This window comes from Melopsittacus undulatus, chromosome 8, assembly GCF_012275295.1.
Source record: "Melopsittacus undulatus isolate bMelUnd1 chromosome 8, bMelUnd1.mat.Z, whole genome shotgun sequence".
In the NCBI taxonomy this organism is placed as follows: domain Eukaryota; kingdom Metazoa; phylum Chordata; class Aves; order Psittaciformes; family Psittaculidae; genus Melopsittacus; species Melopsittacus undulatus.
The window spans coordinates 553,698-568,974 of NC_047534.1; the positions used below are offsets into that span (position 1 = coordinate 553,698).

Sequence of the window (15,277 nt, forward strand, 5' to 3'; positions counted from 1 at the left end):
CCACACTCTGCTCTCCTGGCCTTCTGTGGCTTTATAATGAGCCTATGGCTCAATGTGGAGAGTGACACCTTCTGGCATAGGGAGGGGGTCCCCCAGAGCAATGAGGAAGAAGAGGGCAGGTCTTCCTCCACCCAGTGCCAGAGGATGCAGCAGTGCTGGGAATGAGCATGAATTCCCCAGCTCTCTCCCTTCAGTGTGAATGGGGCAGACTGCTTCTTATTTTCTGCCTTCCCGTTTACGTAAGGCGAGGATGTGGTTCTAAAGCTGTGCAAGAGCCCGGCTGAGCATGAGGCGACACCGAAAACAAGCCTTAAAAAACTTACCAGCTTGTGTTTGAGTACAGATCCCTCATTTGCAGTTAAATATAATTGTGTTGGTCTGTGAGCCAAAGAGATATTTCTAGTTATTTGAGAACTAGCTCCTGCCCCTGTGATCCCCAAGGAATGATAATGAGATTTAACCTAAGCAGATGCTGTGGAGAGTCTGGCAGAGCTTCGTGCATGATGGTGTAATGATGAGGACCATGGTTGCAGGGTCGCCGCTTGCTGCAGCGTGCAGATGAACTCTGACAACTGCATCATTTTCAGATCCATGCTGTTCCTATGGCATGAGATGCTGACAGACCTGGCACAGCCACCCAGAGCCCTGCAACACCAGCGAGGTGGCTCTGGTCAGAAGGATGCTGTGATGGAGAGAGGGAGGATCCAGCACATGAGGAGCCTGTAGGTCAGCTTCACCCTGTGGGGCCCTTCCCCTTCACTCCTCATGGCTCATCCTCAGTCCTTGGCACATCTCCAGCCCCGGCCCATCCGGAGGTGTCCAGCTCCATGGGCAGGATCCAGGTCCTGCAGCAGCTGCCTCTTGTGTGGGGATGGAGGCACAGCCCAACCTGACCTCCTCATCCACTGCCTGCAGCGCTGGGGTCAGCGCTGGGGACCCATCCCAGCAGGAGCTGCAGTTATCCCAGCAGGAACAGGGCTGTGGCACAGTCACCTGCTGTGAGGGGCAGGAGATGGAGGCTCAGTTATGGTCTTTGCAGACCCAGTTATGGTCTTTGCAGCGTCAGTGACAGATAGGTAAGGATTAAATTGCAGTAATCTCTGTAATCTACTCAGCAAGATTAAAGCCTCCCCCCGACCCCCCCCCCCCCCCGACTTTATCCCTTTCATTCCAGGACTCCACTAGCAGTGATTACAGTTGGGGGAAGCCATTTAGCTTTTAAGTACTGCTCCATCCTGCTTAAAAACGCATTTTGGAATCAAATGAGTTTGTGCAGCATGGCCAGAACTGGGCAGGAGGCTCAGAACTGGGACCAAGTAGCTTGAGTCAGAGTCTAAATTGAATGTATTGTTTCTGGCCTCATTTGGAGCGTGGTGCGTTTACAGCTGATTAACCAGGCTTAACAGGGGCCTGACTCAATTCAAGGCACCTTATAAAGTCTCTGCTTCCACCCTGCTGTCTGACACACACCTCTGGGCTCTGCTGCCCATGGGAGGCCCCACACTTCAGAGCTGGAGACCTTCCGGCTGGTGCTGAGTGTGGTGGTGATGAACTGCAGGGCTGCAGGAGCTGGGATGGTGCAAGGGCTGTACCAAGGAGGAGGGACAGAGGGAAAACCACCTGAGAGCTGATGGCTGAAAGTGATGCCAGAGTCTTTGGCATTGCCTGGAGAGGGATGGGGGATGTATTCCCAGTGTGCTCCCAGTGCCTGGGGATGGCTGGGTCCCACTGGTGTGTGCCTGCAGTGGCCCTGGGGGTGTGCAGCAGCTCTCTGAGCACCATCAGTCACATCCTCACAACTTCCTGCCCACTGCTGCTCCCCATGGGTCTGGCTCAGCCGCATCCCTCACTCATCCGCTTCCCAGCTGCTGAACACTGAGATGTCCTTCCTCAGCCCCAGGTTTCCTGCTGTGACAGGAGACACTCGAGCAGCAGAACCTGTAGGGAGGCTCTGTGCAGGCATTCAAGGACATTGCCAGGGCCGGGAGGCTGGAGCAGCTCAGCCCCTCTGGCACTGAGGATCCCCTGCCCAGGTACTGCTCAGCCATCAGTTCCCAGCACAAAGGAAGGTGCAGTTCGTCAGCCCGGAATCAAAAGGTGGTTAAGGACACACACGTTGGACACAGAAAACTGGATTAACAGTGGCACTTTGGCCCAGAGGGATTTGTTTGGCTCTGCAAATGAATTCTAACCTTGATCTCTTCTGCCTACAACCTGAAGACATCAAGGGCAGAATCCCACATTTCATCCCATTTGTTATTTCCAGTATGCATTTAACTCCTCCCCTTGTTCCTACAGGTTTCATGTGCTCCTGGAACACTTTATTTGTGTGTTCCTGTAACAACCTCCTGATCCCTACATTTCTACAGCCTCTCTTCCTCCTTGCCCATCAGTGCCTGTTCTTGGGATGAGCCCTTGGGCTGGGTCCTCCCCAGTGAACCCACTGAGCTGGGAGTCCCTCGGCAGCAGCAGCTCTTGCCTGATGTCAGTTCATGGCCCAGGTGATCAGTGCCTTGGAGGGAAGCAAGGTGAAAGGGATGGGGACAAGCTCCAAATCCATCCCGTGGTGTCTGTGTCCTGAGTGTTGCTTGGTCACAGGCACAGGCACCCGGGAGCTGGATACAGCTCTGGAAAAGCAGGAGCATGAGAAACATCCTGGGGGAAACCCTTGTCCAGGAGCAGCAATGAGCTGAAACTGGCCCTGGAGGGACAGGGCTCGGGGGCTTCAGGGTTAATGCTGGACAAGCCTGGGGGTTCTGCCCTCCTGCCCTCCCTCAGGAGGCTCCTTCCCCCCATGATGGGGGGTCAGCTCCCTCAGCAGCACAGTGTCTGTGTCCCCCATGGAGGGATCCCACCAGGACTGGCTCCCAGGGCTCCTGTTGGTGCAGGTGGCAGGGCCAGGAGCATGCTGGAAGCACTGGAAACCTGTTGTTTGTGTGGAGTGGGGTGTAAACAGCAGACATGTCATGGGGAAGACATGGCCTGCAAAGATAGAGAGACTGAAAGCAAAATTGTCAGCTTTACAAAACATTCCTCCCTTGCAAGCAGTGAAACCTGGAGGTGTTGAGGCATCCTCACCAGCTTTATTTATCCAGACGCCTCTAATGTTCATCCTTAAGCAATGTGTTTGCTGCCGAGGCTGGATCACCACATGGAGGCAATAGAATGGCTAAAAATGGAAAAATCAACTTTTCCCCGGATTTGGCAGTTTGTCATAGAGCGGAACTGAGTGATGGGCACATCCTGCTGCTGGAAGGGGAGCCCTCAAGTGCTCCCACCCTGCTGTCACTGCAGGGGCAGAGCAGCATCCCCTGCTCTGCCAGTGCCAATGGTGCTGCACTGGCTGGGGTACAGGTACCAGATATGGGTGAGTTCACACCAGTTCCAATTGCAAAACCCCTGTGGGTCACTTCAGCACAGGGGGGTGGTGAGGTTGGCCCCAGGAGGACTCAGCCCTTGCTCTACTGTTCTAGAGCAATCCTAAGCCAGCAGACTCTTCCTTAAGCAACCCTGTTTAAACTCCCGAGGGATCTAACCCCACTACTCCCACACCAGCAGAGGGGATAGGCTGCAGTGAGCACTGCTTTTCGTCTGCCTTTTCCATCTTTCCTTGTATCTGCACCGAGTTCCTGGGTGTTGCACAGGATGAAACTTCATTCTCACCCTGGACCAGCTGCCAGAGAGCTTGCAGCATCCTTGGTTGTGTTGGGCTGGCACCTCTTGCCTATCTCTCTCTATTATCCTCCTTCCCAAGTAACAAGACAAGTAGTTTTCTGCAGCAGAACATGCTTTCCGTGCTGAGAGAGCAGGGACGGTGACTGCTCATGTTCAAGCGGTGCTGCAAGCAGCCCTTTGGCTTTGGCAGAAGCAGCCAAGCAGAAGCTGGGGCTGTCAGGATGTGAGAGGGAAAGAAGCTGAGTGGAGCGGAGGGAGCCGGAGCTATGGGCATGAAGCAACAATCTGCACCCGCACCCTGCAGCAGCCTTATGCTTCTCCTGGGGCAGCCTGCTTGTGGGGCATCACAAACAGGCGAGGCTGAGCATCCCACTTGTGGGGCATCACAAACAGGCGAGGCTGAGCATCCCGCTTGTGGGCATCACAGACAGGCGAGGCTGAGCATCCCCGGCCTGGCAGAGGAACTGAATTCCTGCACCATCTTCAAGCCACTCCTTGCTCACGGCGGTACCCGGCGGCCGAGGACAGAAGCCGCTGCTGCCGCTCCTCGTTCCCGTCCCTTCCCTCGGCTGCAGGGAGCGGCTCCAGAAGCGGCAGGGGTGGCCCTGGGGACCGGCCGGACACGGTGCGGCCGCACAGACAGGTGCCAGCAGAGTCCTCCCGGCTCCGGTGCCGGTTCGCGTTCCTGGCCGGGGCTCCGAGGCAGGCGCCGGTGCTCCCGACCCCTCAGCGCTGCTCCGGGGAGCTGCGAACGCGCTGCGGGCTCAGAGCTGCCCGCGGGGCCGGGAGGATGCGCGCAGCGGGGCAGGGCTCGGCGGGGGAGCGGCTCCGGTCCCGGTCCGTGTCGGGAGGGCTGCGTGCAGCGGGTGCCGCCGGCCCGGGGGAGGCTGCGGCCGCGGAGCGGTAGCGGGGGCTCCGGGAGGAGCTGACGTCAGGCAGCCCCTTAAATAGCAGCGCAGCCGCCTCTGCCCCGGCATTTCCCGCGGAGACGAGCGCCGGAGCCGCCGCCGTCCGAGCGCTGAGCACCGGGCACGGAGCAGCGGCCGGCGGGGATGGGAGCGGCTGTGGGGCCGCGGCGGGGCCGGGGCGGCGGGGGCAGCCCCCCGGGGGGTCCGTAGCCCCGGGCCATGCCGGAGGGGTCCCGGGGGCAGCGGCGCTCCGGGCCGGGCCGGGCCATGCCCGGCGGCGCGGCCCCATGGAGCCATGGCGCATAGGGCGCCGAGCGGGCGGGCCCCGGCCCCGGCTCCGGCTCCGTCCCGGCGCCTGGCGCGGAGGGTCCTGGTGCTGTTCACGCTGTCGCTGTCCTGCTCCTACCTCTGCTACAGCCTCTGCTGCTGCGGCCCCTCCGCGCCCCGCGCCCGCTGCGCTCCCGTCCGCAGCGCCGCCGCCAAGAAACTTCTGCACAAGTCTCGGCCTTGCGGACGCCCCCTCCCCGCAGAGCCCCCCGGCAGCGCCCCGGGGCCCCCCCGGCCCGGAGCCAAGCGCCTGCCGCAGGCCATCGTGGTGGGCGTCAAGAAGGGCGGCACCCGCGCCGTGCTCGAGTTCATCCGCGTGCACCCCGACGTGCGCGCCCTGGGCACCGAGCCCCACTTCTTCGACAGGAACTACGACCGAGGGCTGGAGTGGTACAGGTGAGGGCAGCGCTGCGGGGCCGGACCCCCCTCCCCTCCCGTCGGCGGTGTCGGGCTCCGGAGGGGCAGGAGCGGCGGTCCCGGACCCACGGCCCCGTCCTGCCTTGGAGCCGGTGGCTTTGTGGCTCTCGGGGAGGTTTCCCTCGTCCTCCTTCACGGCCCGACCCGGAGGGGTGCGTTCCCTCCCGGCAGGGCAGCACGGAGCACGGCCCAGGGCTGCGGCTGCAGCCGCCGAGCCTCAGCCCTGTCTGGAGCGGCTCCGGTACAGGGACGGTTACAGGTTTCCCATCTCGCCTGAGGATACTCCTGCCTGTGTGATGGGGCCTCCAAACGGGTGTGAACGGCTGGAGCGAGGGATGGCGCCGCTGTCTTCTTGCAGCCCTACTGCCAGCGGGTTTGATCTCTAGCTCTGAGGGAGACAGTCCCTGTCATTCTTCATCTTGTCTCCTTGAACTCAGCAAAGTGGGTCTATCCCAAACCTATAATAGCAGAGAATAGCAACTGCATTTCTCCAGCAGGAGATGGTGGGGTTTTAATGTCAGCAAAGGCTGTAGTGATGTGCTCAGGGGTGCTCTCAGAGGGGCAGTGAGCACTCAATGTGAGCAGGTCACAGCGCCCATGAGCTCATCCCCTGCCCACATTCCCACACGTGGTGCTGCAGGCAGCTCTGCCTGTTCCCCACTGTGTCATCCCCAGTGACCTGTGTTTTGCCATTGGGAAGCACAACGGGAGCTCTGGGCTGCTCTGGGATAGAGCTGTGGTGCTTCTGCTGGGCTTCAGCCTCAGGAAGCAGAGGAGGGTTCACTGTGGCCTCGGGTGCCTGCGAGCTCACAGCAGGGAACAAGGGCGCCTGGCACAGTGTGTGTGCTGGAGCATCATGGCAGCTGGTGGGAGGCAGTGCACGGGGCCATGCACAGACCTCACGTCCCCTCCATCGCAGTGATGTCCCTGTCCCAGGGCAGTGCTCATCAGTGCTGAGCAGGTCAGGAGGCTCCGTGTCACACTGCTCGTTCCCACTTCTGCTGGGCCCCTGGCTTGTCTCCTTGCTGGGCAGGTGTGAGTCCTGCCTGCGGCATGAGGATGCTGGTTCCTGACCCGGTCAGAACTGCTCGGAGCAGCCCACTGGGCCCTGGGCTGGTGCTTTCAGCCCTTGTGGTGGGTCCATGCCCAGGAGGGCTGTCTGCAGACCCAGGCACGTCTGCTGCCTGGTGTTGTACTTGGATCCCTGCAGCCAGGAATGTTCAGCTCCCCAGTGATGGGGAGCGCGAGGGATGGAGCTCACTGAAGCTGTTTCCCTCTCCTAAGGCTGTCCTGCAACATGCCCAGTTCCTCCTGCCCTTTGGAGGGTAGCTGCAGCAGTGTCCTTCGCCTGTTCTTGCTCCCTTGGCAGGTCTCTGTCATTCCCACACCCTCCCAACGACATCAGACACTGTCATCCATCCTACATCACCTAAAAGCAAAGAGCTGGGAGCAGCCCTGCAATACCCCATGTAAGGACAGGAGCAGCAGTGCTTTGTCTAAGAGCATCCAGGGTATCAGGATGGGTGATAGAGCACCCAATGGCATCCAGTATGGTGCTGGTCTGGGGTTAGGAGCCACGTTCCCTCTACACACACTTGAGCAGCTGAGCCTCCTTTCTGAGCCATAGTTCAGCCAAGGATCCTCGTGTGAAGGGACTCATCTGTGACCGGGAGGGACACAGCCTGTGGCAGTGGTGGGAGCAGGACGGGAGCAGGAGCAGTGATCAGAAGCTGCCTGGACCTGCCTTCGTGTTCGGATCGATTGGAGCAGCAGAGCCTCTGAATTAGTTCATCTGAAACAATTAAATGACACTTCCCTGGTTTATTACCTTCTTTTTTTCCTAACCTCACAAATGTGCCAGGACTTAAGCACAGAGGCTGCTAATGGAGAAAACGTGGAATTGATTTTCCTGCTTGCAAGTGGAGCAATTAGATGTGGAGCAGGTCTGACCCGCGGCGCGATGAGCTCCTGTGGCTGTGCCAGGACACTGGGCAGCAGGAGAGCAGGGTCCTGCCACCAGCCATGTCCCAGGAAGGGCACAGGGATGCTGTGGCTCTGAGGGCTCTCCCAGGACAAGGGGTTGCTCCTGGCACGGCTGGGAGAGGTGGTGCTCCCTTGGATAACACTGCGGTAGGGCCTTTGAGGTAGCCTGGAGCACAGACCCCAATGGCAAAGACTTTCCCTGTCATGAGCAGGGGCTTCACCTGCAGGAGCCTCTGGATGCTGTGGTGCTGAGTGCCTGGTCCGGCTCCATCCTTCCCATTGCGTACCTCAGTGGCGTGCTGTGTGCGGGGACCACGTAGGTCTTCAATGCGGCTGAGAGCAGCATGAGAGCTGAGCCCCTCTGATGCTCTGAACACATCAGTTCCTGTCTCTCCATGTTTTCCTGTGCACTGGAGTTGTTCTGACACAGAGGTGGTGGAACCAGCGGGAGGGACATCTCCTGATCCGCTGTCCTTGCGGCTCCAAATGTTGTGCTTGCTCCAGCTGCTGTTTCCCTGGTGCCTCCTGCTGTCACCCAGAGCAGCCTCAGCTCCCCCTGCACTGGGCAGAGCTGGACCCCTCCGCTTCCCCATTGGACCCCCCAGGAGCTGCCTCCTTCCCAGGCGTCGGACCCACACCACCCGGGTGCGTCTCCAGTTCCCATCAGTCTCTCTAATCCACCTCATTAGCTACAGATACACTACAGGAAAGATATTTTTAGCAGGATCTGTTTTAAGACAACTGAAACCGACCAGCCAGCTGCTGGGGATATCGATTCATCACCAATCCGGGACTGGATGCTCAATACTGAGCTTTTTCCTGCTGCAGGTAGCGTGCACCAATAACCTTCAGTATTCCCAGGACACAGGGAAGACAGTGCCGCTTAATTTGCAGTTAACTTTGAGCAGTGACGCTGATCAGCATCTTGGGGTGCACTTTTCCTCCCCAGGATTCCCGAGTCATGTTGTTCCATGCTGTTATCACCGACAGGGTCCAAGGGCACCCATGCTGCTGGAGCTCTTCCCTGTGCTGCCTTTGAGTTTGGTGCTGCTGGGGCTGCGGCAGCACATGGAGCAGTGCTGGCCTCTGTGCTGGGTACTGTGGGAGCATCCCTGCATCCCACTGCCTGCGGGAGGGAGAAGAGGGAGCTGCAAACCAGGCTCCCGCACTCTGCCTCGCTAATTGCTCTCTGCTAATGGCCAGGTTGGCTCACACACAAACAGGAGCCCATTAGGCTTTGCCCAGCGATGCGGGCTGCTTTGTGGGCTTGACTGACAGCGCGTTCTGCTGAAGTTAATTAGTAAGAAGAGAGGAAGGCAGCAAAGCTTCAAGGATGCTTTGAAATTGCCTTGACTTCAGAGAGTGGCCCAGCTCTGTGGAATGGGACTGGAGCCTCTGGCAGGGACGTGGTGCCAGAGCTGCCCTGCAGGCAACGTGTGCCCAGCTCTGCCCTGCCTTCCTCCGGGTGGGCTGGTGCTGCTGAGGCTCAGGCCCTCACCAAGGAACTGGGGAAGTGCAGGGGCATCAGCCCGCACAGGGTGCCAAGCCTGCAGTGTTAATGGTGTGTGTTCTTGCTCTGTCTGCCGTGACCTTGTCTGTAAGTGCTGCAGTTTGTTCCACCTTCGCTTCGGTGGCTCTAAATCCAGCTCCCGGCATGGCCATGGGCACGGGTGCTATGGGAAGCTGAGGAGCAAAGGATGCTGGTTCCTGGTGACACTGGGTGTCCATGGCAGGGTCAGGTGCTGTCTGCAGTATCTGGTGTGAGCTCTGTGGTGGCTGGAGCCTTTCTCCTGGTGCTGTCCTTGGGTTTTGTCGGGTCCTCAGTCGGTGCTGGATGGTTATTTAGGAAGATGGGAGTTACACATTGGATTGTGTGTGTGAAGGGTGATGGCAAAGTGCCCTTTGGAAAAGATTTTGTTGACTTAGAGGACACTGCAAATCTCCGGAGCATTTAAATGATTAAAACTGAATCAGCCACAAAGTTAATTACTGTGTTCAAACTGCTTTTATGCATCAAAATGTCCCTCATTAGCTGCTGGGGAGGGCTGGTGTGAATACTTTGAACACAAACATTTATTAAAGGCAGATCATCCATCATTAAATCTGAGGCTGCTGTAGCACAGGACGGTGGCTGCAAGGGTATGAGGCTGGGCTGTTTCCCTGCTGTGGATGTGTGGGATCTGTGGATGTGGGGGACACGGAGGGTCCATCCTGCTGAGCATTGCCAGGCCCTGGGGCCAGCACGGTCCCGGTGCTGCGGCAGCAGTGCAGGGGTCCCTGCCTGCCCCATTCCATCACTGCCAGCACCGCTGTGAGCCCTGAGCTGGGTGTCCCCGTGTCCTACACACCCGCTGCAATGTCACTGAGCTGGGGAGCTTTTATCTTCCTCACACCTCAGTTTCTTGTGTGCTTGACCCAGTTTTGCTTAAACCTCCCAGTAGCTTTGGTTAGGCTTTCATCTGCTGCTGCTGTCGTCTGCAGCCGTGCGGAGCCCAGCAGTGCTGGGCTGTCAGGAGAGAGACAGTGGTGGCTGCCAGCAGTGTCACCCATGGCACAGCACAGCCTGGTATGGCACAACCTGGCATGGCACAGCTGCTTCGCATTATGCAGGGTGCTTGGGACCAGGTGCTGAGTCCTGTGCAGCAGCCGGGCTCACTGCACCATTGCCAGTGGGATCCAGCCTGTGCCTCCTGCTGCTCCTGTTGGGCAGTGTGGTGGGGAATGGGACAGGCTGTGGGGTGAGGACCTGTCCTTGGATCAGGGCAGAGTGATCCAGTGCCAGTCTGCACTCTTGGAAGTGTTTCTGTGCTGATGCCCAGCGCATTCAGCTGCAGCTGGAGGTGCACATGCAGCAAACCCTGTCCTAGCATCCTGGTGCTGCCGAGCACCCTGTGGGCTTCGCAGGGCTTTGTGTCCCAGGCTGCCAGGGTCACTGTCCCTGCCTGCACACAGGCAGCATCCCTGCCTGCAGCTGGGAGCAGGAAGCACAGGACCCCATCAGGAGAGGCAGCGCTTGGGAGGTTTTGCCACATCGAACAGTTTGGGTTTGTGCTGATGAGTGGATGGAAGCCAGGATTACATGTGCGTCAGTCCCTGCCTCTCAGGAGAGCCTGGGATGCACCTGCAAGGGGATGGAGGGGCCGGTCTGTAACGGGATTATGGGATGAGCTCTCCCCACACGCGCTTATCTGCAATATCTCAATCATCCGATGAGGTTTTGTACCAGTTCCTCCCCGGGAGAGTGTTTCACGCATGTTCGACATCAAAGCAGCGCAGCCAGTGAGGGAGCGCATGTTTCTTTAATGTGGGAGTGTTGTAGGGGCCGCGGGGTGCCCAAAGGCAGATTATCAGCGAGTTAATAATTCAGGTGTGGGAAAGGTGCTGGGGAGAAGTTAACTCCTTCAGGCCGAGGCGCTGCCTTTGCCTCAGCCACGGCTGGGCTCACTGCTGCTGCTGCCCCACAGCCATGGGGCTGCCCAGGGACATGCCATGGGGCACAGCGAGGCTGTCATCTGCAGCCATGCTGGCGACTGGATGTATCCCAAGTGTTCTCACTCTGTAATGTGGGTGAACACAACCTCTAAATCTGCGGCTGGGAGGGAGCACTAATGCCCGTATCAAATGGCACTAAAGGGCTTTAAGAACCGAGTAACTTTAATGACAATAATCTCTAATTCAAGGGGAATTAATGCTGTCTCAACAGCCAGGGTGTACATTGAACTGGTGATGTGTCTGGTAACACCCAGTGGATGCTGCTGTGTGGGGACCCCTGGCCCTAGGGGGATTGTGGGGGCACCATGGGGCACCTGTGCCTGCAGCCCCCATTGCCAGGCTGTTCTGGGGAGAGCTGAGATGCCCCTGGTGGTTAAATGCCCTTCCTGGAGGGTTTGCACTTCCAGGCAGTCAGATGGAGCAGGCTCAAGGCAGGGACAGGCTGCTCCGTGCTCCAGCCCATGGCACAGCTGCAGGGCCAGAGGGGAGTTTGCTCCATCATCCCTAATGATTCCTGCACAGAACAGCCCTGGTGTTCACTCAGCATCAGTGGGTTTGCCCTCCTCCATTCCTGCTGCATCCCAGGTTCCTGTCACCAGAACACATGTGGATGGTGCACCGAGGGTGGTGGGGAAAACCTCGGTGCTCATCGGGCCTGACTGTGCTGATGGGCAGAGCCCTGGCAGCGCTGATGTGACACCAGTGCAGGCAGCACTGGCACAGGGGAACTGGGACTGGCCCCCAAAGCAGTAGGACCGGCTCCTGCCTGAGCTTTGGCCATGAGGCACCACAAACACTACCGAGAGCCCTCCTACCTGAGCACACGAGCCTTGGGCTTAAAACTATGTGACATGCTATTTGTATGCAAATAACTGTGCGAATGCAGAAGTCCAAAATATCATTTTAAAGTCAAGTGTAATTAAGTTTGCAATGCATTTCCCCACTCCTGCAGCCCTGGGGATCTTCTGTTAACGTAAAGATGAATGCCTGGATGACACTTCTCCCCCTTGCAGGGTTTCACTGGTGATTTATTTATCTCTTCGGGTTGTGTTTTGTTGCCTCAGCAGTCTCTGTTGTTCAGGATCAGCAAACATTGGGAGTCCATTTAAAACGAAACAAACTCTTGTCTCATTTCAGTAATTTACTGTGCGGAGATTTTGTGTTTTTCATAATGGATTAGAACCTGTAATTTCGGTTTTGGAATACATGGACCTAATAGCTCACATAATGAAAGCCTAACAAGCCTGAAGATGAGCCATTAATGAAACAGCAGTTTTATGGCTGTAATAGCGAATCACTTACAAAGCTGTCCCACGCTGATGTATGGTGAAACTTGTTTGTGAGATGCAGATGCAGCTGTGGTGCCTGCCGCTAAATTAGCATCTCCTGGCGGTCATTAAACAATGGGAATCGTAATCTGGATTTATGGGGCTGGGAGCGGAGCAGTGGGAAAGGCCAATTAAGCCACGTCCATGCTCAGGTACCTCTGTAAAGCATCCCCGTTAATTCACGGTGACTGATGGGTTTGTTCTCTTGCAAATGAGGCAGCAGGACAAGGGGGTGTGTGCTGGCAGCCCCCAGCACAGGCACCCCTGTCATGGGTCACATAGGGACTGTGCCAGCACCCAGGGACTGAGTCCAGCCTCTGCCATGGTCCCCAGCAGCCTGGCACTGACTCTGGGCACATCTCTTCAGTCACTCTCATGGGTCTCTTCCAGCTGCTGCTCTGGTTCCCCTGGTCCAGCCTCTTCTTGTCTCCATGGTGACCCCCCCCCTTGGTGCATGCTGCTGCCCCCACCATGCCTCAGCTCCTTGTCATGGTCCCCTTGTCACACAGGATGTTGGGATCTGCTGTTGTACCTCCTCCTGGTTAGGTCTTTCATTGGGTTTCTCTGTACAGAGCAGGCCCCAGAGCTGGTGGCTGTGGAACATTGTAGGGCCCCTGGAGGTGTCTGGTCCCAGTCCCTGGGCTGATGGAGCTCTCAGAACACCCATGCTGCAGGGAGGCAGTGTGGCCATGGTGGCTGTATGGGGGTATCCCAGCAATAAATCAGTGCCCTGCTTGCTCCAGCTGAACTGCTGCAGACAGGGCTGCTGACGTGGGCTTCCCTGCCAGAGCATCACTGGCCTCACTGTGGCTGCCAGCATTCCCTGTCCGCTCCGGCTGGGAGACCTGCGGCACCATGGGTCTGGCTGCAGTGGATTTGATAGTTTACTAATGCAAGAGCAATTTATAAATCTTTCCATCCCATTAGTTGTTATTTGATTTGGATGTTCACATGTCAAAGCAAATGATTTCATTAGTGCTCGGCTGGGCTGCAGGGATGCTGCCTTCTCCCCAGGCCTGGTGCTCCTTCCCTGCCCTTGCAGCCTGGCTCCCCATGCCACACATAGGCAAGATTTGCTGATGGGACAGAGCAGCCCCAGGGTCCCCCCAGCCTGGCCTTGCCTTTGCCCTCGGTCCTGCCTGGCTCTGGCTTCGCCCCAGAGCTGAGCATCCTTTGTCCTGCCTTGTCCTGCGGGAGGGGACACCCCACTGGTCCCACACTATGGACATCACCTCTCAGTGCCCATCTCCTTCCTCATCATCACCTGTGCTTCGCTTGCAGGAGCCTGATGCCGCGAACGCTCGACAGCCAGATCACGGTGGAGAAGACCCCCAGCTACTTCGTCACCAAGGAGGCCCCCAGGCGCATCTTCAACATGTCCCGGGACACGAAGCTGATCGTGGTGGTGCGGAACCCGGTCACCCGCGCCATCTCGGACTACACACAGACCCTCTCCAAGAAGCCGGACATTCCCACCTTCGAGGGGCTGTCCTTCCGCAACCGCAGCCTGGGGCTGGTGGACACCTCCTGGAACGCCATCCGCATCGGGATGTATGCTGTGCACCTCGAGAGCTGGCTCCAGTACTTCCCCCTCTCCCAGATCCACTTTGTCAGTGGGGAGAAGCTGATCACGGACCCGGCTGGGGAGATGGGCAAAGTGCAGGACTTCCTGGGCATCAAACGGGTTATCACTGACAAGCACTTCTACTTCAACAAGACGAAAGGCTTTCCTTGCCTCAAGAAGTCGGAGAGCAGCGGCTTGCCTCGCTGCCTGGGCAAGTCCAAAGGCAGGACTCACGTGCAGATAGACCCCGAGGTGATCGAGCAGCTTCGGGACTTTTATAGACCTTATAACATCAAGTTCTATGAAACAGTCGGGCAGGACTTCAGGTGGGAATAGGTGTCCGGGAGCAGAGCTGTGGTGACGTGAGGCTGCAGTCTGCCATGCAGGGGGCTGGAGCCAGGACCCCCCCACCAGCCCGTCCTGCCCGAGGCCATGAGCAGAGGCAGGCAAGGGGCTTCCCCAGCCCTGCGGAGGCCAGGATGCTCCAGAGCAAGTGGAGATGGGGGAAGACACAGAGTCCTGCAGCAGCCGCTGAGGGATGGTGCCCAGCAGGCACTGCCCATCCCAGCACGTCAGCAGTGCTGGGTCCTGTTTGGTTTTACTGCCATGTGGTCCATGGGGTCCTGGTGATGGTCCTGTCCTGCAGCCTGTCCATGGGCTGCTCCAAACAACATCCCTCCTCCATGTCCTAAAGCAAACGGGTGCTCCTGGACACCCCTGCCTGCCCCGTGGGGCCACATCCTGCCGTGGTGCTGGGGCAGGCAGAGCTCCGGCCGCTCCACTTCGCCTTTCATCACTTAAGTGCAGTGTGTAACCATGAGGACAGTGAGATGTATCTGCTCGGAAAAGAAGTTTATCAGAGATGTTGTACCGATATTTTGTCCTGTGAATAAAGCACAGAATCTGCTGTTACGGGTACTCCACAGCACCAGTGTCCTTGTTCAGCATGTGACCCTTCCTGTGAATAAAGCACCTACCACCGCTCTGCAGCATGGGCTTTTCTTAGGCAAGGCACGTGCCCATGGGTCAGTGAGGTGGTGGGCACAGAGCTCAGCACATGAGGAGGGCAAAGCCCTGCGCAGGGGTGACAGCACCGCTCAGGAGTGCCACAGCACCCAGGTCAGTGCCAGCTCCTGCCAGGCCTGAGGGGTGGGTGCTGTGTTAGACACAAGCAGCAGTAATTTATGGGTGGAAGGTGTCCCTGCTGCAACTGGATGATCTTGGTGTCCTTTCAAACCCAGCCATGCTGGGATTCTATGGTTGAGCCTCGTGGGCTGTTCTACAGGAGCCCACACGTACAATGAAGTGCCAAGGGCCGCACGCTTCGGTAGCTGGCCCCATTGCATTAGTCACTGTTGTCCTTTGATTTACATCCCCGGGCACCACAGCCAGGGTCAGAACCACCTCCCTTCTCCTTCCTCTGACTGCAGCACATCTGGGAACAGGGAATTCTCCCAGCTCAGGCTGGAGCCAAGACTGTTGGGATGCATCTTCTGGGGCTTGGAGGTGGTGCAGCATCCCTGTACTCCAGGCTCAGCATCCCTGTGCTCCGGGCTCGGCATCCCTGTGCTCTGGGTCAGCAT

At 58.0% G+C, this 15,277-nt stretch overlaps 1 protein-coding gene across 1 annotated transcript; it reads left to right on the forward strand.

Moving 5' to 3' along the window:
- The first annotated feature begins 4,878 nt into the window (after positions 1-4,878).
- Positions 4,879-14,676, forward strand: HS3ST2 (heparan sulfate-glucosamine 3-sulfotransferase 2). Its single transcript, XM_034065567.1, has 2 exons — positions 4,879-5,306; positions 13,412-14,676. Exons 1-2 carry the CDS (start codon positions 4,879-4,881, stop codon positions 14,028-14,030), a joined length of 1,047 nt encoding a protein of 348 aa, XP_033921458.1. The 3' UTR covers positions 14,031-14,676.
- The last annotated feature ends 601 nt before the right edge of the window (positions 14,677-15,277 follow it).

What these genes read in the sequence shown, in the direction of transcription:
- HS3ST2 (XM_034065567.1), top strand. Translation starts at nt 4,879, where the DNA reads ATGGCGCATAGGGCGCCGAGCGGGCGGGCCCCGGCCCCGGCTCCGGCT. An exon ending in CGAGGGCTGGAGTGGTACAG is followed by an intron (nt 5,307 to 13,411) that starts GTGAGGGCAGCG and finishes CTTCGCTTGCAG; the next exon opens with GAGCCTGATGCCGCGAACGC.